At 40.4% G+C, this 27,565-nt stretch overlaps 1 protein-coding gene and 1 pseudogene across 3 annotated transcripts; one reads left to right on the top strand and one right to left on the bottom strand.

Annotated features, from left to right (window-relative positions):
• Window positions 1-509: 509 nt before the first annotated feature.
• Window positions 510-27,462, bottom strand: csnk1a1 (casein kinase 1, alpha 1). 3 transcript variants are annotated; one of them, XM_088991165.1, is made up of 11 exons: window positions 26,763-27,462; window positions 26,435-26,541; window positions 21,376-21,502; window positions 19,102-19,200; window positions 14,343-14,426; window positions 8,228-8,367; window positions 6,746-6,824; window positions 6,322-6,396; window positions 6,133-6,239; window positions 4,655-4,767; window positions 510-1,327 (listed from the first exon to the last, which is right to left on the bottom strand). In XM_088991165.1, exons 1-11 carry the CDS (start codon window positions 26,883-26,885, stop codon window positions 1,320-1,322), a joined length of 1,062 nt encoding a protein of 353 aa, XP_088847291.1. In that variant the 5' UTR covers window positions 26,886-27,462; the 3' UTR covers window positions 510-1,319. The 3 variants fall into 3 exon arrangements, with proteins under 3 accessions (XP_088847291.1, XP_088847290.1, XP_088847292.1); XM_088991164.1 differs by having other exon boundaries at window positions 4,619-4,767; window positions 26,763-27,461; XM_088991166.1 differs by lacking the exon at window positions 14,343-14,426 and having other exon boundaries at window positions 4,619-4,767; window positions 26,763-27,457.
• On the top strand, window positions 14,984-15,650 carry LOC148902538 (uncharacterized; annotated as a pseudogene).
• Window positions 27,463-27,565: the final 103 nt, after the last annotated feature.

Here is a 27,565-nt window from a genome sequence, read left to right as displayed (position 1 = left end):
CTTATAAATGACATGTATTATTATTATTATTATTAGCTATCTAGCTAGCTATTTTAGTCAGGAAATGTATTTGCTAGCTAGCTAATAGAGAGCTGTAAATGTATTATTATTACAGGTAACATCCAATTTAGGACCAGCTCAACTTACGACCACGACCCCCAGACCCTATTTTTGACATTTTAATTCAACGCCTGGCACCGCAACGCGCTAGCAGGCCGGCAACGCTTACGACAATTTTGGCCATCCAGCTAGCATCTTACTCTCGCACAGCAATTGACCATGTGATGGCACCAGAGGGGGGGGGGGTTTGCGAGTCATTTAGCCTCTGAGTCTCTATTCAACATTTTGAAAGGATTTCAACTTACGACCGTTTTGACTTATGACCGTTTGGTCAGAACGGAACTCTGTCGTAATTCGGATGTTACCTGTATAATGGGGAAATTTGCAATTGGAATTTTTGCGCTATATTTGACGATTACAACGGAATGGGTATAAAATATTCCCAAGTGTTAGTTGTATAACATTTTTATTGGTAGTTCTGGAGAAGACCATGTTTTTTTTTTTTTACAACAGATTTAACAAGTGTTAGCTCTAACGAGAGGGAGCGAGCCAGAGAATCAATCTACAACAGACTCTTGCGACAGGGCAATCTCCTAACCACCAGAAGAAGAAAAACAAAAGGAAAATTCCAATAGTTCATTCACCTTTCCGTAAATAAGGGTCCAAAGGGGGAGGTTTTCTCAATCAGCTCTTCAGAAAACAAACAAAAATAATAATAACTTCTCAAGTTTACATGTTTAATTAAACATTTGCTTGCTAAAAGCAGTGGGGTGGAAATAATTAGGTAGTGATGGGGTAGAGATGCTTTGAGATGTTCCCATAGTGAGGAAACCAAAAGATGACTAATGTTTTAAATCGTGTTTCCAAAGAAACCTTAGAAAAAAAAGTCAACGGTGAAAAGGAAGACAGGGGATGGGGGCTGGGATGAGAAGCTATGTGGGGCGAGGTCAAAGGTTAGGGCAAGGAACTAGAAGCCTCCAACATCCAAAGCACCTTGGATTCCATCCGTTTGTTTCTTTTTCAAAGTGGAGTTTCATTATATACACATTATCCATATATAGATAACACGGCAGACACACACGTGTGTGTGTGTGTGTGTGTGTGTGAGAATCTATATCGATTTGCGTTACGTAGACAGATGGAAGAGAGAGGAGGGTGGGGCGGGGCCACACACACACACACAGACTTTCTTTGTCGCTTGTCCGAGAAAAGCGAGCCTCGGTTGTCCTGCTCGTCGGCGTTTCCGCAGCTTGACTTACTTAGAAACCTGCGGAGACACACACACAAACGACCAATCCCCGTCAGTCGCGCATAAGGCTCGAGATTGGAGCTGCGAGTCCGAAACCCGTTCTCTCCTCTTGTTAGAACCCAATGGCAAAGTCACATGAGTGCGTTATATGACTTGTTGGCTGAAAGTCGTGATAAAAAAAGTTAGCGGACACCAGGGCAGACAACTCTGAAAAGTTGCCTGCTTGGCCATAAAGTTGCCCGCCCGGCCATAAAGTTGCCTGCCCCATTTTTCACAACTTACAACACAATAAGACGGCTAATCGCAAAAAAAACATTGTTGCTTAGTATAAAGGATTGTTTTTTTAATTAAGGAAGTACCTCGCACAAATTCTCCCTTGTTTAATTTATGGTAAATATCCCTTGCTTAAAGGACAACCGACATCACTTTTTTGTTTCCTAACTGACATCAGAGAAACGTTTTATAGCATCTAAAATAGGCAAAACACGCAGGATGATATTTTTAGTAAAATGCAAGACACCAATAAAAACTTAAAAAAAATGAACCTGGAACCCCCCTTGGTCAAGATGTCTTGCCTTGCCCAAGAATCAAAACAATGGCTTCAGATTCTGAGAATATGCTTCCTTGTTATACATCCAGTTATGAATATGATTCAAATAGTTCTGAAGAGGAAAGCATACATGTTTGCAATCGATTAAAGAATTTATTCCGTGCCATTTTGAGGCAATAGGGAGGGGAAATGTAGCACAAAAAAAAGAGGCAGAAAATGGCGACAAAGCTCCGTGTAAGGAATTAATTAGCCCGTTTCCACAGGCTGATAAATTCCTGATATGGAGCTTTGTCGCCATTTTCTGCCTCTTTTTGGTCCAACATGAAGTTTTCAGACCAAACAAGTACAGCAAAATGCATTGACGTGATGGAAGGACTGCTACAATGTGTTCTTTTTTTCGTTCAGGGGCGTTCCTTCAGTGACGTCACGTCAGGTATCGTCACCAACTCAAAAACAAGACTTCCGGAATATTCAGCGTGAGTCTTAAAAATGTAAAATACAGCTATATGCGGTGGAATCTTTGTCAAATACGCTCAGTAGAAGTCATTTGAAGCCATTTTACAAATTATGAACACAACTTGTCCGGAGAAGTCGGTTGTCCATTAAGATTTGTTGTCATGGTACACAATGCAATGTTTGCGTTGCATTGTTTGCTAAAAGCTACGTAGTACACTTTACTTGAAAGTTTTGAAAGGTGCTTAGAAAGAGTTCAAGTGGCTTGTAGCGGTTTGCTTGTAGCTTTTGCTTTATTGAATGAATAAAACAAACGTTTGATTTGAACCTTCGTTTTTTTTCTTGAAGTTGTCGGCCACCCGTGCCGAGACGTTTTGAAAGTTATACGCCCGACGTAAAAGTTGAAAGTGGACTTAGCTGAAAATTCTCAGGGTGGGCGGCAGGGAGGAATATATATAGAGGTAACATCCGACTTACGACCAGCTCGACTTACGATCACCCATACTTACGACCACGACCTCCAGACCCTATTTTTAACATTTTAATTCTACGACACTAGCACCACAATGCGCTAGCAGGCCATCATCGCGTACAACAATTTTGGCCAGCTAGCCAGCATCTCACTCTCGCACAGCAATCGACCGTGTGATGACACCAGACGGGGGAGTTTGCCAGTCATTTAGCCTACGAGTCTCTATTCAACATTTTGAATGGATTTCGACTTACGACCATTTTGACTTACAATCGTTTGGTCGTAACGGAACTGGGTCGTAAGTCGGATGTTACCTGTACGTGGCAGCAGCTTCAGTGATGGCTTCCCGAAGACCCAAGGATATATGTCGTTGTACTACAGTAGGCGTGAATTTATTTGACGACTGTTAAGAGCGTCTGTGTTTTAAACTTCTCCCATTAAGTGTTTGACTTCAACATACAGTCCATACAAAATTACGCACTGAAACAACTTACGAACAAATTCACCTCGCAAACGACCGCTCGGAACGTATCTCGTTCGGAAGTAGGGGAGCGTCTGTAGTCATTTGAATGAGTTAGTCAACAGTAACAGAGAGCGACAGAGCCCGTTGTCTATAACCCCCCCCCCCCCCAAGAAAGGAACATAATATCAATGTGACATAGTTAGTAGTCAAATTCCCCAAGGACGTCTTTGCTCAGGCAAATCAGACCAATTGTATCACTCTCATTCTTTTGACTTTTGGTTCAACAAAAAAAACAAACAAACAAACAAACAAACATCAAGGTCATTCTTATTCCAAAAGAAGAGATACAGTGATACCTTGGCTTACGAACTTAATTGGTTCCCAGACAGTGTGTAAGGCGAAAAGTGTGTATCCCAAAAAAACATTAAATGAGAATAATCCGTTCCTCACAAAACAGAATTTTCTAATTTTCTAAGCCTTAAAACTACACAAAATACACCTTTTATATATATTTATTATACATTTTATGTATAATAAATGTGCTATGGTATTATAATTAAAGAAATAAACTGTACTGTATAATAAAGTCGTTTTATTTACCGCTGTGATGGTCGATGGCTTGATGGAATGGATAGCTTTTTGAATAAAGTGTCTCAAGGAGCTCTGGGTTGTAAATCTTGGAAGTTGTGATATTGCAACAGCAACAGATCCAAGCAGACACACTAAAACCATCATTAATAGCTCGTTCCCTTGCTTGTCTTTTCATTTCAAATTGAAACCGATGGCTAGAGCGGGTTATATGTGGAGACTGATTGCTGGGATATTTTAACCTTGCAGTCTACACTCTGACGTTGAACTATCAAAGTTGAAATAAGTCAACATTTCACTGTTTTCTATCCATTTTCTCACTCTTTCTCTGTCGTCTGACTGTCTCTGTAATGTTTAACCGCCCCCCCCCCCTTCACTGCTGCGTTTTTGACCAATCACGTGGCTTTAATCAAAGACTGGGGTCGGGGAATAGAGGACAAAACAAGCCGGCTGCCATTTCCTTGTTAGGAGAACGGGCTCGTTCGCGAACCACACCTCACTCATTGTGGCAGCTCCGTGTGTATCCCGAAAAATAGTTTGTATGCCAAGGTAAGATTGTCATAAATTTAATGTTCATAAACCGAAAAGTTCGTAAGCCAAGAAGTTCGTAAACCAATGTATCACTGTACTGTAGCTTTGCCTTTTTTCCCCAATTTGGGAGTCTTACGGGGCACTGGGGTGTGGCTTGTAGAGTAACAATTGTGTAAAGGCAGAGTAAAATGGTGAGACAAGGAGGAATTGGCATCTCCAAAATAAAACGTCGCTTGGCTGTTTGCTACTAACCTTTCATGTTAGGCTTGGGTTTGTCAGTTTGCTTGCCTGTGGGGGTTTGCGCCTGTTGGCCTTGGCCCCCGGAGGAGGCCCCCTGCTGCGCCGCTTTTTGTTTCAGCATGGTCCAGTCAAATGTGTAGTCATACTGGTGATTCAATGTCCTGCAATATACCATAAAAAAAAAAAAACAATTATCTTCAATGTTCCAGAAAGCTTACATTTTAATAATAATAAGGTGAGCAGCGGCAGCCACACGCGTCAGCGTTCACTCAACCCGGAAGTAACTCAAATGGATAGACAGCTAGCTAGCAAGCTAATAGATAGCCAACAGATACCTAGCTAGATGGCCAGTCAGTTAGATAGTGAATAGATAGCTAGCTAGATAGCAAACACCTAGCCAGATAACTAATAGATAGCAAATAGCTAGCAAATTATAATAATTATAATCCATTTCATTTCTAAGCGCCTTTCAAAACTCTCAAGGTCACTTTACAGTCACAGGATGTGTTTTTCTGCGGGTGAGCAGCGGCAGCCACAGACAGCTAGCTTTCTATTTATTTTAGTTGCTTCAGGGTTGAGTGAACGCTGGCGCACGTGGCTGCGTTTAAACAATATTTTCAAGTACTTAGTGGCGAACGGACAAATATTCAAGACAAGATGGCCGCAAGACTGGCTCAGGGTTAACTTGAAAATATCTTCAATCGTGCGATCACGTTTGGAGCTTTTGAGTAGTATTGGGAAAGTATCCATTTTCACAAAAATGTCATTTTCTCCTTCAATATCACCAAATGCGATATTGATGCATATGTGGATCTGTCGCGGCTTGGAATCGAAGCAGATTTACTGTATGTGGGAGAGGAAATATGAGACGCAATCTATTTTCATCAATGGATGCTATGGCTTCATGTTTGCTTTCAACATTTAGCAGACGTGCACATTCCACCATGACGTCCCTGATCCACTGGTGAAAAGGACGTTTTGATCTTTTCTTTCATCTAGAACTGATTCATACAATAGAGGATGCAGAAAGTGCTTAAGATTGAAGACTGTCTTTTGTGTTGTCACATTTTTTTGCTTTGTTTTTGACTTCAAAATGGCAGCGCGCGAGTGGCTACCTTTACAGCAGCTCCTGTATTTTCTTTTTCCTTCTGTGAAATGTAAATTTCTCCACCGTGAGACAAATAGAGGCTAAACTAATCTACCCAATGCATACCCCTCAACATCATGACATCCCTGATCCACTGGTGAAAAGGATGCTTCAATCCTCTCCCCTTTCATCTAGAACTGCTTCATACAACAAAGATGGTGCAGAAAGTACTTGAGATTGAAGACTGTGTCTTTTGTTGCGTCACGTTTTGACTTCAAGATGGTGCCGTGAGAGTGGCTGCCATTACAGCAGCTCCTGTATTTCCTTTTGTCCTACTTCTTCCTTTCCTTTCCTCTTCCTTTCATCACTTTGCTGCTGTGGAATGTCAATTTCTCCACTGTCAGACTAATAAAGGCTAATCCAATCCAATCCACAGTACCTGAAGAGGATGCGGAAGAGTTGGCGCAGATACATGTAGTCTGGAGCCTCCTCGAAGCGTAGGCCACGGCAATAGTTCAGATACATGGAAAATTCTGCTGGAAATCCCTGGAAGCCAAGAAAAACATGTCAAGAGAGGTATTCTGATGTAGATGGGATGAGCGTTTTGGACTTGATCGCGCTTTCTTACCTTACAGAGGATCTCCACCGGGGTAGACATTTTCTTCTCTGAGATTTTCTCATACTTCTGCTTCTTTGTGGCAGCCTGACAGAGAAAAGGTGATGTATGCTTAAAAGGAGATCAACTATGCTGTAAAACGAACGACTAATTCTAAATGAGCTCCAGTTGCCTTGGATGTAGTAATCATTCAAGCATAATTGGCACATTCCTTCTATCATGAAGCGATTGACACCACCAACCAAGGATAGACTTCTCGTGAAAAGTCAGAGATGCTCGGCTTTTAGGCGGAACCTAAATAATTGAACCTCACCCCACCATTATGATAATGGTGGGGTGAGGTTCAATTATGTATTTTTTCTTGAAGAAGTTGTACGCCCCGGGCCTCCGGGCAGACGTTCTTTCAAACACTGATATAGCACTTCTTATTTCATACCTTCAGTCCTTGCCATGGTAGACTGGTTCTGTTGAAGTACATGAGCACGTAGCCTAGTGACTCCATGTCATCACGGCGACTGTAAACAACAAGAACAACAAGCATGATTTAAAAAAAAAAAGTACAACAAACCATGTTGCTTTCAACGATGACAATTGGAATGACATATCCTTTAACACACGACGGAAATGGAACATGACTCAATGAAAATGCTGGACAATAACAACAACAACAATGAAACCAGTAATTCCGTCTTGTTGAAAAGAAAAAATGAGATAATGTGGTTTAATTTTTTTTTTTAAAAGTATGCTACAATGCCTCTTCACTTCTGAAATGTGACACAATGTCATGTTAGTTGTATTTCGTCAACATCAACACGCAGTCGTGATTGAACCCAAAATAAATAAAGAACACGCTGCGATACAACATAGTTGCCATAACTTAACAGAGAGGGAGCGGCGACAAAGCTGAAGAGACATTTAAAAGCATTTCATTGGAAAAATATGCAAGGTGAGTCATGATATATAATGCAATGTTTGACTATTTTACAAAGCACATAGACGAGGCTGTCAAAAACCGATCCATCCATCCAAAAATTGATTAATCCATCCCGCCATCCAAAAATAACAAAATCGATCGATTCATCAATCCATCTGCCAGTCCATCCATCCATCCATCCCAATTGATTGATAATCGATGCATCATCCCCCAAAAAAAAAGAAAAAAAAAGCAATTGATCCATCTTTAAACCCGTAAGTAACTCTGATAGAAAGCTAGCTAGCTAACAGATAGCTATCTCGGCCTTCACTCAACCCGAAAGTAAGTCGGACGGAAAGTTAGCTTGCTAAGAGACAGCTAATACATAGCTATGTAACTTGGATAGCTAACTGCTAACTAACATTAGCATCAATATACTTTTGTGAGAGACAGCAGAAAGCAAGTGTGGAAGCTAACGAGCCGTCTGCAGGCAAGCTAGCAGTAACTTTGCGTATGGACCTGGCAAGTTGACTTTGATTCCAATCGTTTAGCTGGATCTTTACCAATCACGAGGAATGGAAAACCATTCATGTTAATGGTGTTTACAATTACAAAATTATTTTAAACAATACATTTTGACATTTTGTTTCAAAGTGGCCGTGCGTGCGTGTTTGTTTGTGTGTGCGTGCGTGTGTGTGTGTGTGTGTGTGTGGCTCTCGCTGAAAAACATTTCTAAATAAATGTATTATTATTACTACTAAATATTTTACTTTTATGGGTCTCAGTCAAAAAGCCTCATGACCCCTGAACTAGACTAAAACGCTCAGACTTTTCAATAGCTAAAACCATGACTCAAAATCAATCATAAATGAAATGACATCTTGACGCAAAGACTTGACTAAAATGCAGTTAAAAACTAGGTTTAAATGCATGCGTGAAGAGTGAAATGCAATGCAAAATGTTCATTTATCTTACGATTGTAATCAACCTTGCTGAGGTACAAACCTTTGTTCAATGCCCAGGTGTGCATTGATGGAGGCGTAACGTGCAGTGCCGGTCAGGTTCTTGTCTTCTCTGTAGGGGATGTGCTGTCGTGTTCGGTTGTCTCTGTACTTCTTCGCCAATCCAAAGTCGATAAGGAACAACTGCGCAGAGGGAGAAGACGCACGAGTTATTGAGAGCGAAAAACCCAAGGAATTAACATGCGCAGCATCAAGCTCATTTGAATATGGAAAAATACATTTCTCTCTGCTGTTGAATGTTGAATTCCCTCAAAAACCTGACCTGGACATTCAAATTGGGTTAACCATGAACCACACTCGCACTATAGCGCAAAATCTGAGATGTGTGACGCCAGTAGGAGGAGGTTAAAGAACAACCAATACCACAAGTTGCGTCCATAATTTGTATATGACTTCAAATGACTTCTTCTGGACACATTTGACAAAGATTCCACCGCATATAGCTATATTTTACCTTTTAAGACTCACGCTGAATATTCAGGAAGTCTAGTTTTCGAGTTGATGGCAACGCCCTAAGTGACGTCACGGAGGGGACACCCCTGACCGAGAAAGCGACACACAATGCATTTTGGGTACTTTTTTTTCATCTGAAAACACCGTGTTGATCGCGAAATTAGAAGGAAAACTATATAAATTACGCCATGGTGAATCGTTGCGGTAACACGCATAAAGAAGATATAAGTTGACAAATTCCCAGCGGACAAATCAGCCCATTTCCAACGGAGCTTGTGCGCCATTTTGTGCATTTTCTGGGCGCTATATTGGAGTTCAAACGAATCAAATTGATACGGAAGGACATCTTTAATCGATTGCAAACATTTATGCTTTCCTCTTCAGAACTATTTGAATCATATTCATAACTGGATGAGTAACAAGAAAGCATCAGAATCAGAAAACTTTATTTCTACCTTTATTTCTTCTACGAATCTGAACTTTCTGAAGCCATTGTTTTGATTCTGGAGCAAGGCAGTTTGTGAAGGAGTATCCTGGCGTGACGTCACGAACAAGGGGGCGGGACTTTCTGAATCTCCCAGTTTTGGGACACTAAGTCATTTTTATTGGTGTTTTGCATTTGACTAAAAATATCAGCCTGCGTGTTTTGAGTATTTTAGATGCTATAAAACGTTTGTTTGATGTCAGTTAGGAAAAAAAAAAAAAAAAAAAAAAAAAAAGGTCTCGGTTGTCCTTTAAGTGGTTGTTATAATGGGACGGCTTTAGTATATATAGCAAGAACGGACACTTTAAAATATTACTTAGCAGTACACTTTCTACAACACATTGATCCATAATGCCGTGATCCCCAAAGGAGTCGAAGCTGCTCCGAAGCGAACAATTCTGCCTCGGACTAAAAAGATTCATGCTCTAATACATTGAGCATGTGGGCACATGCTAATCTCTCTGTGGGCCGTGGAAATCTTACAACCGCTTCAGTTTGTCACGTCAGGCAAGTGCCAAATGTAATTTATTATCAGGGAAGTTGTGTACCAAGCACGCCAACAAAAGGGATTGTCATCATATCCAAACATCGGCATACGATAGGAACCTCACTCATTGTCCAAAATAGCAGTGACAAAGAAACAGGCGTTTCTCTCTCATGGCTTCCTATTGGCGAAGATCTGCCAAAGAAAAATAATACAATAAACTTCAGTAACATCGTGTAAACGTCTCATTTACAAAGTGCTAATTGCTGGATGGATGCATGGCTTCAGTAAGTAGCCCGCGATAAGAAGAAAGGAGCGTTAGTGCAGAGCGCCAATGCGTATGTGGAACGGTGGCGTCTTGGAATCGAAGCGGATTTATGCGGGACACAATCTCTTTTCGTCAATGGATGCTACAGCTGCGTGTTTGCTTTCAACATTTAGCTTGTAGTAGACGTGCACATTCAACCATGATGTACCTGATCCACTACTGAAAAGGACGCTTTGATCCTCTCCTCTTTCATCTAGAATTGCTTCATGTCACAATATGGGTACAGCACGTGCTGAAGAACGAATGACTGTCTTTGGTGGTCATGTTATTTGCTATTTAGTTTTGTTATATTTTTATGACTTGAAGATATGCGCCGCAAGAGTGGTTGCCTTTCCAGCAGCTCCTGTATTTTGTTTTTCTACTTCTTTCTTTCCTTTCCTCTTCCTTTCATAACTTTGCTGCTGTAAAATGTAAATTTCTCCACTGCGAGATGAACAAAGGTACATCCAATCCAAATGACCTGCTGCAAGCAATCACGACCACTTGATATCAAAGCACTTACTTGCTAATGCACGTACACGTGACTCAAGTCGATTTGTGGATCCGCCGATTGGAATGGGTCTTAAACGTAGGCGGTCAAAACATTCAAAATAAGCTGCACTCATAGACTAACCAAACGGTTATGGAACTGCACAAATGGAGAAGAAATAAAAATGTCGCGTTTGTAACAGATGAGCTGCTTTTAATACACGACGCCGCCTCTTAAGGTCATTTTAATATCGCTGCTGTCGTCATACCCCTCGCCAAGCGCTATGCGGGTATTCAAAGCGATGCTCAACAAAACGCCAAATGTACATCGAATTTGTGCAATGTCTGCCCAACAATTTCAGCAAAGCGATATTTGATATTGGCCTTGACATGGTGAGCCAGCAAATATTATAAGGTCGATCGATACAGCAGAAATTGCTCTCAAGAACAAAACACTGTGGAAAAGTATGATCAACTCATCTTTCAGGATTGGCAGAATAAGTTTAATTAATGTCTGTTTCCAAACGGATATTCATGATATAAAGTCAAGTTACACTGAATGAATTACTAGTGTGGATATGCTGATCACATTTTTTGCACGTGGGTCACCTGACTGAGGATCTGCCACTTGCTGTCTCCTGAAAATGAGATCAAGTGCTCATTTTAGTCATGTGATGTTTGCAAGATGACTTCTCATATATGCCTCCTTTTGAACAAGGTTTTATTCATAAACACAAATGGAAACAAAATGAAAAGTAAGATCAGCAATGAAAACCTTTGAGAAAAGCGGTTTAAGCTTTTGTGTCTACAGAGTTCACGCTTCCTGTTCACCATGTCTACCTATGACGAGTGGAAGCGGGGAAGGGCGCGGTTAAATATTTCGCATAATTGCCACTTGGGCAAACGGCCAATTCGTCTGTCAAAATTGTCCCTGGAAAACTCAGGTAAAAAAAGCCACACTCGCCAGCATTCACTCAACCAGGAAGTAACTCAAATAGATAGAAAGCTAGCTAGTTAGCTAATAGATTGCTAATAGATTACTATTAGATGCTAGCTAGATAGTTAATAGCTAGCCAGCAAGAGAGCTAATAGATAGCTATTAGATAGCTAGCCAAATAGCTAGATAGATAGCTTAAGAGTTTTGTTGCCTAGCAACTACCGTATTTTCCGGATTATAAGGCGCACCTTCAATGACTGACATATTTTTTTTCCATAAAATAAGATACACCGCATTATAAGGTGCACCTTCAAAAAAATGACATACCATATTTTCCAGTGTATAAGGCGCACCCCCAATGAAAGTTGTAGTTTCAAACTTTTTTCATATATGAGGCACACCTTCAATGAATGAAAACGGGTTTCCAAATATAATATATGAATATATATAAATGTTTTTCAAATATAGTATAGGCCGGTGGGCCGTCAGCAGAATAGCGATGGTTAGCTAGCTGAGGAGAATGTGTATTTTATTAAATTCTGGAGTAAAAACCAATGTCATTGCCAGCGACCGAGTCATGCAAACCAATTTCAAATTAACTACTACCATGTTAAAACAAACTAAATTAAGCCTTATGCAAAGACGTAGAATGAGTGACAGACCACCACATAATCAGGTCCGTGTAAGAAAAGAAAAATCCAACACTTTTGCAAGAGGGAAGGTCAAGCACATTTGCTAAGGGACCATTTTCCAAAAACACAAAGCGCACCACTGATCAATGATCCAGGTGTGATACCATCTCAAAAGGGCCGAGAGGAAATCGGTAAATAAAGGGGGTGACGATGACACAATCTTGCAGGTGAAAAGCACCCAGTAAAAAGTCATATTTTCACGCTTGTTGTGACTGATGGAAACAATAATTGCACACAAGAGGAATAGCCAGACTGTTGGTCAAAGGGCCACATAATGCTTTAACTTGAGTAAGTTCATTTGTTACTTCATAAATCTGCTATTGCCCACTAATTTAACAGGTAAGAGTCGGATAACAATGCTTCAAATAATAGATACTAAGGTAGGAAAGCAAATAATTCATTTGAATTAAATAAATTAATCGGGTGAAATGTTAATAGGAAAAAAAATGTTAATTTCATTGTCGCACATGTGATAAACAATGTACAGTGATACCTTGGCTTACGAACTTAATTGGTTCCCAGACAGAGTGTATAAGGCGAAAAGTGTGTATCCCAAAAATTAATATAGGAAACCAATAAAATGACAATAATCCGTTCCCAGGTCCCCATAAAACAATTTTCTACTTTCTAATTTTCTAAGCCTTAAAACTACACAAAATATATCTTATTTTATGTATAATAAATGTGCTATGGTATTATAATTACAGAAATGAACTGTACTGCATAATAAAGTCGTTTTATTTACCTTTGTGATGGTCATTGATGGCTTGATGGAATGGAGTGGGAGGTTTCATCAGCATTAAAAACTTGATGAGGAATGTCGCCTTCTTTCACCATCTTGAGGAATGATCCCTTGTAGGTGCTTTCTCTGCGATCATTTTACCTAGTTCCTCATCAATTGTGTTCTGTTTAGCTGGGTTGATAGCTTTTTGCATCAAGTGTACAGATGGCTTGTGCGGGTTGTTTGTGGAGCCTGATTGATGGGATATTTTAACCTTGCAGTCTACACTCTGCCTTTGAACTATCAAAGTTGAAACAAGTCCAAATGTCACCGTTTTCTATCCATTTTCTCACTCTCTCTCGCTGTCGTCTGCCTGTCTCTTTAATGTTTAAACCACCTCCCATCACTGCTGCGTTCTTGACCAATTACGTGGCTTTAACCGCAGACTGGGCGCGGGGAATAGAGGACAAAAACAAGCCGGCTGCCATTTTTCTGTTAGAACGGGCTCGTTTGCGAACGACATATCACTCATTGTGGCAGCTCCGTGTGTATCCCAAAAAATAGTTTATATGCCAAGGTAAAATGTTCATAAATTTAACTTTCGTAAACCAAAAACCAAGGGGTTCGTAAACCAAGGTATCACTGTACTGGCTCAACTTTGAGAGGCAATTTGCCTTTCCATTTGTACAACAGCCTCATCATTGTGATTGTAACAACATAAAAGAACAGTTGGGGGGGGGGGGATGACCAAACATGTTATGGTGGCAGAAGCAGTCACAAGCAGCAACATCTGAGCAAAAGCCTCCTTCTCCACTAACTGTACTCTGACTTTTGAGAAAAGAGTGTGGGACCTATCGTCAGATGAGGCACATCTGCAAATAATATAAAGTTTGTAAAACTAATCAAGCAAACCTTCGAGTCCACCACTAACCAACAAAGAAAGCACGGTTTCACATGAGCTGAAGATTCAAACCATGACTACAATGTCATCAGAGGGGAAATGTCATCAAACACAGGTACTGTCAAATTTGTGAGACATTCTCCGGGACAAACATGTTCTTGGCTATATTAGAAGAACCAATTCTTCCACATGACAGCACATATTAAAAAACACAATTTCCTTAAGAACTTGTAGTAGGGCCCGACTTAAAATTTTCATTTCATCGTCATGTTTTCTTGAATAATAGTGCTTTTGTTGTATCTAAGGCTTCAACCATACCAGGCTTGACATTGGATACAATATTTGATCGACTCACAGGTCAGTCAATGCGGAATCTGCCATTAAATCATAATCCCTGACCTCTATCATTGCGGGACTGGGACAACAGAGCCTTTGCCTCAGTGATTATACTGAAAAGATGACTACCCTCAATCTTCCGATGAAATCAAGAGCACACTGGGTGATCGAGTGTAATAAGTGCAAGGTGATCACTGATGGTCTACCCTCATTCACTATGCTCGTGTAGTAAATTTTAATTGCAAAGCGAAAACTGCTGTTGTGAGGAAGCTGGTGTTGCGGTAAAGGTCACACCTGGTTTAATCCTGAGAAAGATGGGTCCTGAGAAGAGCTAACCGCCAAGCTTCTTTTCCTCTTCCCCACTGACGAGTCTAAACACTAGGGCAGACAGTAAAGGGGTAGGGGTCAAAAATCACAAAGCCGCTATCCACCTTTAGTCACAGTTAGCTAGAGTACAACAGGCACTTCAGGTTGTACTCCGTTTAATACCAACTGGTTTTGTACAACGGAGCAAGCACCTCTTGTAGAATTAAGGTTGGACTTTTGGGGTACATTTACCGTATTTTCACGACCGTAGGGCACACTTCATAGTCTTAAAATTTTCATCTAATGGACAGAGTGCTTAGGAACGCTGAGCTCATAATCTATGCACCGGGGTCCAAAATCTGACTGTTGCGGTGTGACTTTTGACTTTGCCTGTCTAAAGTTGTGCTAATACGCCGTTGATAAAAAGGAAAGGCAGATGTAACAGAGGACAACATGCCGAAGTGAAAGGGGGGGAAGGGAGGGCTTCAGAGACCGCCCACCAGAAGGTGGGACATCATATCAGTAACATGCATTGAGCAAATCAACTTCTGATGGATGAAAATGGCATCTATGAAGATAGACTTGCGTGAAGCACAGATCAAACCTCAAACTATCAATTACATGGAGCCATGAGAGAACTTAAGATATACAAATCCTTGGTTCAGAAAGAGCTTTGCCAAGTCAAAAAGAGAATGCTGAGTTTCTGTGAAAACAAGGCGAGGTACTCGAACAATGCATTCATGGTCAAAAAACAGACAGAAGTGTCTCTACAATTACCACCCGGCTGAGGGCAAAAACGCTTGAAGTGAAAATCAAACATAGTTGTGCCACGTATATCTCTGGGAAAGAGATACTATGGTGTAGGAACCTCTGGCGGACTACAAGTAAAAGATGCCGACCTTCGATTCTGTCTGTGCCTGAAAAAGATTGCTGACCAACACATCCATCACTTCCACATCACCAACACAGGCACGGTGCCGCTCACGTTCCACATCCCGGATGAAGCAGGATCAAAAGTAAACTAACGGCACAGCGGCAATGCGCACAACAGGGCACACAAAGTCAGCTTTTACTGTTGTGCTTGGTTGCCACAGCAATGGACAGAAACTCTAAATTATCGTGAATTTTAAGAGAAAGGCGCCGAAAGAAAACTTTTCGGCCAGAGTGTTCGTAAAGGCAAATCAAATAGGCTACTGTGACGAGGAGGAAATGAAAGAGTGGCTAAATGAGGTGTACAAGAAGAGACTGGATGTTTTTTTTTTCTTCCCACGCCTTACCGTCCCTGCTGATTTGTGACTCCAGACGTGCTCATCTCATGGCTGCTGTGAAAAAACATGTGCAGCAAATGAACTCTTGAGTTTGCCACAATCCCGGGAGCTTTGACGATGGAACTCCAACCGCTGGACATTGTCAACAAGAGTGTTCAAAGTTGTACGTGGTGTGAGAACAATGGATGACAGATGGCGAACGCAGCCTTACAAAGACTGGAAAGCAGCGCCAGCCGGGTGTGTTATAATTTGTGAATGGATGCTTGGCCTAACGTGCCTGCTTGCATTGTTGCTTGGGTTTTCAGAAAAGTCTGCATCATTTCTGAGGAGTCACACAGCAACTAAATTGACTGTCGAGAGGGAGCCCGGCATGTTTGAACAGGTGGTCGTTTCAGATTCAGAAGACTACAACTTTGACGGGGGTTTGAAGATGATTGAATCTCGTTATATCGATATTGGATATATCGATAGTCCCGGTTATATCGATACTATTTCTATGGAGCACGAAAAATTACATGCAAACAGGGACTATCGATATATCGACCCTGTCCTCCGTGCGTATATCAATATTTATAACCGGGACTATCGATATATCCGATATCGATATAACGAGACTTTACTGTAGTTAAGATATGGGGAGTCCGAGATATGGCGAGTCCATGAGAATCTCATGTGATTTTCTTCTGCCAGGATAACCATTTGGGAACGATGAATCCTGTACGAGAATGAACTCGCCAGGGAAACAAACAAATAAAATGGCGGTACCCTATGACAACATTTAATCACATTGTCATTAATATTGCATATTTACAAGCACAGTGGCCCACAATCATTGCTCATCAAATCTAGTTACGTGGTACAGACAAAATGGCAAACTGTGACCTTCCTACAATCATACCTTTAGTTTTCAGTCTAAATGCTAAATCCTATTTTCATATACAGTGATACCTCCACATACGAACGCTTAAACTCACAAACAATTCGCCTCACGTTCGCTGACGAACTAGTTTTCGGCGGACAAACCAAACCACACGGCGCCACGGTGGCTGGCGGACTAGTTTTCGTCACCCCCCTTTCTTTGAGTGTGGACGTAGTTTGTTATTGAGAGGAGTACTTTTGCAATTATGGGACCAAAAAAGACAGGCTAGTGTTAAGCCGAGGAGGACACAAAAGAAATGTATGGTCGATCATCAAAAAAACACAAGTTGTGCGTTTGTGTGACGTAGCGTCCCAGCACCAGTACGCAAAGTCGACCGTTGCCAGGTGTGGCTGAGGGTGTTTCTGTGTTGTCTAAGCAACGGTTTCAGGCAATAGAAGAGGTTGAAAAACTTCTGTTGATTTGGATTAACGAAAAGCAGCTAGCTGGGGACAGTGTGAGTGAGGGTATTATCGCCATCAACGACCATCACAAAGGTCAATAAAACGGCTTTATTATACAGTACGGTTTACTTATTTAATTACAATACAATAGCGCATTTATTATACAAAAAAAATGGTTGGGCACTTTCTCCATTATGTTTGACAAAAAATGTATACTTTTGGAAAGTTTTTATCATTGCCCTTTCATTCATTAAGACCAATTTTTAGAGAACATGCATTTCTGGGGTGAAAATGGGGCTTCATAGGGAACTGTTAAGACCACCAAATCCAAGCTAACACTACAATAAGCTTGAGCACAGTTTTAGAGAATGGCACATATACACTACTTTTTTTTCATAAGCTTTCATAATCTGCACACAAGAAGGGGAGGCGAAAAAGTTGGAGAAAAAAAAGAAAAGTGTGATTTCAGCTAATATTTATCTTCATTCTTCTACCATAATAGTATTTATTTTCCGTATTGACTTCTTTTCCTTTCAGTTTTTCCCTTCAAAATGTCACCACAGCGAATCAGTGTCCTCCACCTTTAGAGGTTTGATCCGCATGTTTGTTTTGGCCAAGCTTTTACGTCGGGTGCCCTTCCTGACACAACCTTCTGTATTTATCCAGGCTTGGGACCGGCACAAGAAGACTTTTGTCCCTTTGTGGCTATTTTCCATATTGACTGCTCTCCAAAATTCTCAGCATCGTATTTTCCCTTTTAAAGCATGTAGGATAGCAAAATGTTAGCATCATGACAAGGCTAGCATAAACAAAATTGGCAAGCAAGAATTGCAAGGTTACCGTGACGCAGCACAATGAGGATGAAAGTATTGTGTGGCTTCCACTGCAATTGTCAATGGGCTTCCCATTTAGTATCATACTCTTCTACCTTTGAGGAACTGAAAGTGCTTTGACCCCGTCACCTCAATCGCCCACTGATGAAGCAGCATTACGACACCAGTCTCACCGCCGACGTGATATGACCAATCAACTTGAAACAAGGATTCAATCACACGATATGCTCCAGTTTAACTGAGCAACCCTTAAAGGACAACAGACTCCTCCGGACAAGTTGCGTCCATAATTTGTCGAATCACTTCAAATGACTTCCACTGAGCGCATTTTACAAAGATTCCACCGTATATAGCTATATTTTACTTATTAAGACTATGTAATATAATCTTAGCATACAAACTAGTTTTCGGGAAACACAGGGAGTGTCACAAAGGCTGGCGAACTACTTTTCGGTAGAACACCAAACCACATGGCCAAACAGCGCCACCGTGGCTGCTGGACTACTTTTCCACACCCCCTTTCTCTGAGTCCATGTGTGGTTTGCGCTCAAGTGGATACTTTTGCTTTTTTGGGACCGAAAAAGACTCACCACAGGCTAGTGTTAAGCCGAAGAGGACACAAAAGAAAATTACTGTCGAACAGAAGGAGGAGATAAATGAAAAACACGAAAGAGGTGTGTGTTTGTGTGACGTAGCGTCCCAGTATTCTAAGTCGACCATTGCTACGTGTGGCTAAAGGTTTTTTTCTGTGTTGTTCAAGCAACGATCTCAGGCAATAGAAGAGGTTGAAAAACTTTGATGATTGGATTAACGAAAAGCAGCTCGCGGGGGACAGTGTTAATGATATTATCACCGAAAAAGCACGGCAACTTCACTCGGATATCATCAAGAGGCATCTACATCAACGACCGTCATAAAGGGCAATAAACCGACATTATTATACAGTACAGTTTATTTCTTTAATTACAATACAATAGCACATTTATTATACATACAATAAGGTATATTTTGTGTAGTTGTAAGGCTTATTTAGTAGAAAATTATGTTTTATGGAGACCTGGAAACGGATTATTCTCTTTTTAATGGTTCCCTATGGGGAATTAATGTGTGGAAGACACACTTTTCGCCTTACACACACTTTCTGGGAACCAATTAAGTTCGTAAGCCAAGGTAACACAGTATTTGTGTCATGGGACCACCTTGAAGACAATTAATAATGTACGTTCCATCAGGAGGCTTGGGTCAAGACATGTAAAATTATTAAGATTTAGATTGGAAAACTTTAAAATCTTGATCTCTCCAAAGAAAGGAATTTGCATGTCTTACCTTGTTACAATGCCGTCCGATGCCCATGAGGAAGTTGTCTGGTTTGATATCTCTGTGGATGAAGTTCTTTGTGTGGACATATTCAATTCTGCTGATCATCTAAAACAAAAACGGCACCGATTGGTTATGATGCAGCAATTTCAAACAAATATAAATGTTACCTTAAAGGACAACTGACGTCTCCGGACAAGTTGTGTCCATAATTTGTGCAACATTTACCCCCCCCCCCCATTGCCTCAAAATGGCACGGAATAAATTATTTAATCGATTGCAAACATGTATGCTTTCCGCTTCAGAACGTCTGTGTAAGCTCTCAGCCGTCATCTGTACTTCTTTGAAGGTGTCGGACGTTTCGCTTCTTATCCAAGAAACTTCGTCAGCAAACTAAAGTCTTACTGGTAGTTTAGGCCCTATATATATATCCCTACTGTCCACTCTGAGAGTTTCCTCTTCAGAACTATTTGAATCATATTCATAACTAGATGAGTAACAAGAAAGCGTATTCTCCGAATCTGAAGCCATTGTTTTGATTCTCCAGCAAGGCAAGACGTCTTGGGGTGACACCACGAATAAGGGAAATGAAACTGGCCACTTCCGGTTTCAAATTGAAGTACTTCTTTTTTTTTTTGCAGATTTTGAACACTTTAAGTCATTTTTATTGCCGTTTTGCATTTGTCTAAAAATATCAGCTTGCGTGTTTTGGGTATTTCAGATGCTATAAAACGTTTTTCTGATGTCAGTTAGGAAACAAAAAAGTGATGTCGGTTGTCCTTTAAATTTAGAATTTTGCATCTGTAAGGCATGAAAACAAAATAAAATTTGGACAGCTTTTGTGCACCCTCATTTGCTAGTATTTTAGTATGCAACATAACCATGACAAGAAACTGTAGAACTAGTAAACAGCATGATAAGTTTATTATGTTCTAATTTCAGTTTATTAGTTGGTGAGTGCCATATTGAATGTCAGTTCCGTAACATTCGGCAGTAGTTTAACTGTCGGCTCATTCTAAGTTTTGACGTGACAGTTTGTGGCCCTCTTATTTTGAACCTCGATGATACTGGAAATGTGCAGCCAGAAAAGCTCAGTTAGCATTGACGAGTGACACAAAAACAGGAAAGACTTGTAGTTTAAGTCTTGACAAAAGCAGACGCCTGCTCGTGAGTAGATACGGATTAGAACGCATACATGAATATGAAAGTAAATAGAGGTGAAAGTGGACTTTGCTGAACATTCTCAGAGTGCGGAGAAAAATATATATACAGATAACATCAGACTTACGACCAGCTTGACTTACGACCACCCATACTTACGACCATGACCTCAATTTTAACATTTTTAATTCCACACCTGGCACTGCAACGCGCTGGCAGGCCGGCAACGTGTTCGACAATTTTGGCCAGCCAGCCAGCATCTCACTCGCACAGCAATCGACCGTGTGATGGCGCCAGGGGGGGGGGGAGTTTGCGAGTCATTTAGCCTCCGAGTCTCTATTCAACATTTTGAATGGATTTCGACTTGCGACCATTTGGACTTACGACCGTTTGGTCGCAACGGAACTCAGTTGTAAGTCGGATGTTACCTGTATATACATATACATGTACGCAAACACACACACACACACAGTAATCCCGTTTAAAGAGGTTAGTGGGGACGAGAACACCCCGCTAAATGTGAATACCCACGAAGCAAAACAACAAACTCAAACGCATGTTTGTTCAATGTTGTCAAATATCTCAGTTTCGCGTAGGAACTATCATGAAAATTCGAAAAGTTCAAAATTCCGGGGAAATTGTAGGGCTTTCATCTCGTAAATAGGAAGGAACTTTAATTTTGCCTCTTGATTCCACAGACTCCAATGGTTTTATTCCACACTGTAGCACCGGAAAAGCTAGGCTGACCAAAGTATGACTTTGGAGAGCACTCCCTATGATTTGTTGACAGCAGCAGGAAGTAATCCTTAGCCTTGGTACCCTGTTTACAGGTCCTTGCTAGCAATTAGACGTGGATGAGAATGGCAATGTAAACGTCATTAACTAGAATTTGATTTAGAGGCGGAAAATTGAAAAGCAGATGTACATCCACGTATGCGGTGCGTGGCGTTACATGGCGATAAAATTACAGGGTTTTTGGCGTACTTTCGATCCGCCAATTTTTCATCATCAACATTTTAGAGAAGGTCGAAATAAGGTCATTTACGGTGTAATTTATTTTTGTTACATGAAAGCTGACTATCCCCACTTTATTGTTAATGTTAATCTGCAAGGACTGGTTACCTGGTCTGCAAGCATAAGAACCGTCTTCATGGTGAAGCGTCGAGAGCAGAAGTTGAACAAGTCCTCGAGGCTGGGGCCAAGCAGGTCCATGACTAGGACATTGTAGTCCTTCTCTTGGCCATACCATCTAAATGAGAAACAATTCACCAGGTAAGTTTTTTTAAAGTCACAACTCACATTTGGTAATGAGTACTTGAACACAAGGCTGCTCATCTAACAGCAACCTTCAGGGTTTTCATGATTCATGTTTTTTTTTTTTAATTTACAGTTTTTCCAATCGCAAAATGCAATGCTTATTGGTTCTAATTCGGTTTGAAATTTAGCATTGGGCTCCCAACAGGTTCTGGACCACTACAAATTGTTGATCCATTTCCGTGTTTTTGCAGTGGAAAAAACTTTTCTCATGCCAAGATGAAATGGAAAATATTCCCCAAAATGGCTAGTGGCCATTTTGTCTGACAAACTTGGATATGTGGACATATTAACTTATTTTCCGGTGTATAAGACGCACCAGACTATAAGGCGCACTTTCTGCAGGGATGCATCTGGGAAATTAAAAAAAAAGGGGGTTGGCCCCCTTGTCTGACCAAGGGAGCCAAATTCTAAAATGGATGGATGAACTAGATTGCCAAAGTATACTAAACTGATTGAAACAAACCAAAATACATTCATTGGAGCATGATACAGTAAAGTCTCGTTATATCGATATTCAAGGGAGACCGAAAAAATATCGATATAACCGGGACTATCGATATATCCGACCCTGTTTGCATGTAATTTTCTCCGTGCGTGCATAGAAATAGTATCGATATAACCGGGACTATCGATATATCCGATATCGATATAACCAGACTTTACTGTACTTCTAAATTGCAAATGAAAAAAATATATATTTGAGTAAAATCTATTCTTCTAATAGGTCAATCATTTTAATTCAAGTCAAAAAAATTCTTCATACATAAAATAAACAAACATTTTCAATTTTCTTTAGTTATTACACAATTGAATATGTGCCGTTTTGATATTCGGATTGCATTTACCTTTATTACATTTCACAGCAGCAGTTATGATATTCGATTATCTCTTTCGGTTGTTTCCGGCAGATCATGGAAAAGCCCGAGATAACCATGACTTTGCAACGCACCAAAACAAACGCAAGGTGATTATGTCTGGATATCGCTCTGGCAAGATGGCAGACGACCAAAGTTAAAACCACTGAAGGAAAACGAAAAGTTTTCAATTGCTGTTTAACTAAACTTGTTTCTTTAGCTATTATAACAGAAGAAGGTCATATGTGGTGCGGATCATGTAGCAATATGCGCTAATCGTAATAGACACGCGCCGGTGCTGGTGAAGTGGAGTTACAAAGTTGCGCCAGTGGCTGTCAAAATGGGTCAATAGCGCAAGGGCGCGGCCCAGATGCATGCCTGCAATTGCTATACAAGTTGACGAGTCTTATTTTACTACTTGTCTTACTTTCTTGTGGTCCACTCAAGGAAAATTCATGTCACTTTTTTGTTTCCCGACATCAGAAAAACGTTTTATAGCATCTAAAATACCCAAAACATGCAGTATGATATTTCTATTCAAATGCAAAACACCAATAAAAATGACTTGAAGTGTCCAAAATCAGCAAAAAAATTGAGCTGCGAATTGGGCATTTTCAGAAAGTCCCGCCCCCTTGTTTGTGACGTCACACCAAGACATCTTGCATTGCTGGAGAATCAAAACAATGGCTTCAGATTCGGAGAATATGCTTTCTTGTTATACATCCAGTTATGAATATGATTCAAATAGTTCTGAAGAGGAAAGCATAAATGTTTGCAATCCATTAAAGAATTTATTCCGTGCCATTTTGAGGTAACATTGGGGGGAAATGGATCACCAAAAAAAAGAGGCAGAAAATGGCGACCAAGCTCCGTGTAAGGAATTAATCAGCCCGTTTCCACAGGCTGATAAATTCCTTATATGGAGCTTGGTCGCCCTCTTCAGGCTCTTTTTGGTGCAACATGACGTTTTCAGAGCAAACAAGCACAGCAAAATGCATTGACGTGATGGAAGGACTACTACAGAAGGACTACTACAATGTGTCCTTTTTTCGGTTGTGGGCGTTCCTTCAGTGACGTCACGTACGGACTCATCATCAACTCAAAAACAAGACTTCGGGAATATTCAGCGCGAGTCTTAAAACGTAAAATATAGCTATATGCGGTGGAATCTTTGTAAAATACGCTCAGTAGAAGTCATTTGAAGCCATTTTACAAATCATGGACACAACTTGTCGGGAGATGTCGGTTTTTCTTTCAAGTTATCGGTAAAAAACGAGTTTAATGATTGAAGGAGTTTTGCCTTCCTCAACATCCAAAGCTATAAAGATCCAAGGACATTTTTGTTTGTACTGGCACATTACCACAAGATATGGTATGAAAAACAAGCCCAACGGTGCTTAATTAGCACAGTTATAACCCAAGACTTGCGAAAATAACACAATAAAAATAATCAACTAAGCTAAAGACAATGCTTGACAATGAAAATGATTTTGTTAAATTAAAAAATAGGCTTGAATTAAAGAGTCTTCTTCTTTTCCTTTGGGCTTTTCCCTTCAAGGGGTCGCCACAGCGAATCAGTAACCTCCATCTTCAGAGGTATGATACGCATGTTTGTTTTGGCCCAGCTTTTACGTCGGATGCCCTTCCTGTCACAACCCTCTGTATTTATCCGGGCTTGGGACCGACACAAGAAGACTTATGTCCCCTTGTGGCTACAGAAGAAGCAACTCGCTCAGGAAAAGGCTCCCAAACACAAAATGGTCATCAGCTTGAATTAAAGAGTGTTCAACATTAAAGTTCAACACAGAGGTATGCATAGGCGTGAGGCTATGATGAGAGCCTTGAATAGTTAATATTCATGAAGTCTTCTTTTTGAGTTGACGACCATGCCCTAAGTAACGTCACGGAGGGAACGCCCCTGACCGAGAAAGCGACACACAATGCATTTTGGGTACTTGTTTTCGTCTGAAAACACCGCGGTGATGAAATTAGAAGGAATACTACATAAATAACGCAATGGTGAATCGCGTGTCGCAGCCAATTGCGGTAACACGCATAAAGAAGGTGTAAGTTGACACAAATTCCCAGGAGACAAATCAGCCCATTTCCAACAGAGCTTGTGTCTCAGCACAGAATCACAATGTTGTGATTTCTATCCGAAGTTTGAAGCGGTGGTGTCGTATTGACATTTTGTACATAGTTAGGCCAAGAAAACCGTATAAAATGAATGAATTACGATACTGCAACTCCACAGGTACCCACTTCTGTTCAGCAAATTATGTCGTCTCACAAGGCTGCTAACGCTAACCCACCGCACGACCGAATGATGTATCTCAAACTCTGAAAGTTGTTTTTTTACTGTTTAAATTTAGCAAATTTGTGACTCTAAATCTAGCAAATTTGTGACTTTTCTCAAAATAATACCCCAATATATATACAGTAAAGTCTCGTTATATCGATATCGGATATATCGATAGTCCCGGTTATATCGATATTATTTCTATGCACGCACGGAGAAAATTACATGCAAACAGGGTCGGATATATCGATAGTCCCGGTTATATCGATATTTTTTCGGACTCCCTTGAATATCGATATAACGAGACTTTACTGTATATATATATATATATATATATATATATATATATATATATATATATATATATATATATATATATATATATATATATATATTTCAACCTGGCCGTCATGATCTTCTGTAGAAAACAGGTGATTCTACTACATTGGATTTGAACAACTTTGAATGTCCTAGCGACAATCAACTACTTAGGTGTGAATTGTGCGCGTTGATGACAGTCTTGGGGCTGTAATTCTTATAAAATACAAACAACAGCCGCGGCTAGTGCAAGATGCTAACGTGGCGGTCCGTGTCGTCGCTATTGAGTGGACTCAAATCAATGCCACCTACCTAACCTACGGTTTGTTATTTATTTATTCAGTCATTTATGTATTCATTTTATTTGTATATGTATTTATTTGTATATGCATTTTGTTGTTTATAACGATACACTACATTTTAAGCGTGTTTCAAAGCTCTCAAGGAAACTTTACAGTCACAGACAAGCATAGGTACTATAAATAAAATCCAATCACAAATAGAATGCAATAAATAAAATACAATTATAAATAGAAACAAGAGTTTATTATTAATTGTTGTTTTTTTTTTATTAAGTTGTATTTATTTATTTGCTTATTCATTTATTATTTATGAAGCATTTTTATGTTTTGTGTATTTGTTTATTAAGCCTTTTTATGAATGAACGTAGTTATGTAATAACTATTTTTATGTATTTGCATATTTATTAAGTATTTTTCTTTATTTATTACATACATAAGTATTTCTGTATCTTTCTGTTGTCATATTATTTGTTATTTAGTATTTTTTGTGTTTTTTTACTTTATGTTACTTCCGGGTTGTGTGAACGCTGGAGCGTGTGGCTGCCGCTGCTCACCCGCAGAAAAAAAAATCCTGTGACTGTAAAGTGTCCTTGAGAGTTTTGAAAGGCGCATAGAAATGAAATATTATTAAGATATAATCCTGTCAAAGATGACGCAAGCTAAAGAGTCAACGCTAGGTTGAGGTTGTTGTCGGCCCTTGCTGTGTTCCGCCGCCATTTTCTAACCGAGGAGGAGACATGTTAAGAGCGAGCACAACAAAAGAGGAGCGGCCATTTCCACACATAGCAGCTTTCGCTCGACCCTAACAGCTGTTATTCGCCACAAAACAATACAATCTCCCTGCTACGCTTTTATGACACGACCACTGTGACAAACGCGAGAAAAAAAAGTCATTTCCAAGCTTTGATTGTGTCGTCGGTTGGAGAGCACAGAGCATATATGATAGGCAGACGGCCAGGCCTTCGACACCCAGAATACTCATATAATGACACTTCTCTAATGTATACTAACAATAAATGTACACGAAATACGACTACTGGATAACGTATTCATTGAAAAAGGACTGCAGCAGGAAATATTAATTTCCTTACCGTATGTGTGGAATTCCGACACCACCTTGTAGGATCTTGTAAAGCTTACTTTCGTATAGCAACTGTGGATGTCTTGCTTTCTGCGACTCCAATTTTACCGCTACCTCCTACAAAGGACACGAGGACGGGTGGTAGTTATACTTTCCATCTTGTCATAAAAATTAACTTTGATGACAGCCATTTCCATATTTCAAACAAATATAAACAACCACAGCGAGGTTTCAGCTTCGGCCAATTGAGCAAATCGTGTTTGAAAATCAACTGACGTTGTCGACCTTCAATGTTACGTTGAACAAACAGTGTTATGATGACAATTATGATCCATTACCTCTCCATTTGTGACGTTGATGGCCAAATAGATGTCGCCGAAAGACCCCGATCCAATTTTCCGGACAAGCTTGTATTTCCCACCCACAATAAATTCGGTTTTAGAGCCACTGCTGCTCGCCATCGTATCCACCAAACGATCGGCGTTCGATTTACTTCAAGAAATTGGGCTTTATGTTCAAGCCAAATTAGTCGGCGAAACATAAATGTAATCGTGATCCTTTCGGCGTTGGGGTGGGATACAGACGAGCAGGAAGCTATAATTTGACAAGCAGGCTAATCCGTAAATTAGAGAAAAACATATGCTGCCATCCACAAAAGATCTTCGTTAAAATACGAATTCCTTTAGGATACACTGTATGACGTGGTAGTCCCAACGTATAATTCGATGGAACTCCGAACGGCCTTGTACGAGCAGGCAGTCACGGCTACCTCGAAAAAAAGCAGCTAGTAATGCAGAGGGTTGGCTAAATGTTAGCGCTGTCGCAAGGACAGTCGCTTGTGAAAAAAAGAAAAAAGAACAACCCCCACGCTAAGGGTTAAAAAAAACCAATACAGTTACGCTTCGGACAGGTATCTTTTTTCTATCCGAATATTTCAGTCCTTGATATATATCGGGCTAACTCGGGAGGGGGCCGCGACCATTTGTCCACAGCGTAACCCACTCAATGCGCCATCTTGTCTTCTCTATCCTTTCTCTCTAGTTTCCGTGAGAGAAAATATGCTTGAGTTGGATCGCCCGTGGCGCATTCAGGTGCTATCGGACACCAGGCTATTTCCGATCAACTCGGACTTCAATGACAT

Source organism: Hippocampus bargibanti, linkage group LG02, assembly GCF_051943395.1.
Source record: "Hippocampus bargibanti isolate YZ-2025 linkage group LG02, ASM5194339v1, whole genome shotgun sequence".
Classification (NCBI taxonomy): Eukaryota; Metazoa; Chordata; class Actinopteri; order Syngnathiformes; family Syngnathidae; genus Hippocampus; species Hippocampus bargibanti.
This window is presented reverse-complemented; position numbering and strand designations above follow the sequence as displayed.

Excerpts from the sequence above, each read along its gene's own strand:
- csnk1a1 (XM_088991164.1), bottom strand. The coding sequence starts at position 26,885 with ATGGCGAGCAGCAGTGGCTCTAAAACCGAATTTATTGTGGGTGGGAAA. Across the intron at positions 14,427-19,101 it reads TCGGACGGCATTGTAACAAG|TGTTTAGACTCGTCAGTGGG; the intron begins GTAAGACATGCA and ends TGTCTGCCCTAG. Across the intron at positions 6,397-6,745 it reads TACCATGGCAAGGACTGAAG|GCTGCCACAAAGAAGCAGAA; the intron begins GTATGAAATAAG and ends TTTCTCTGTCAG.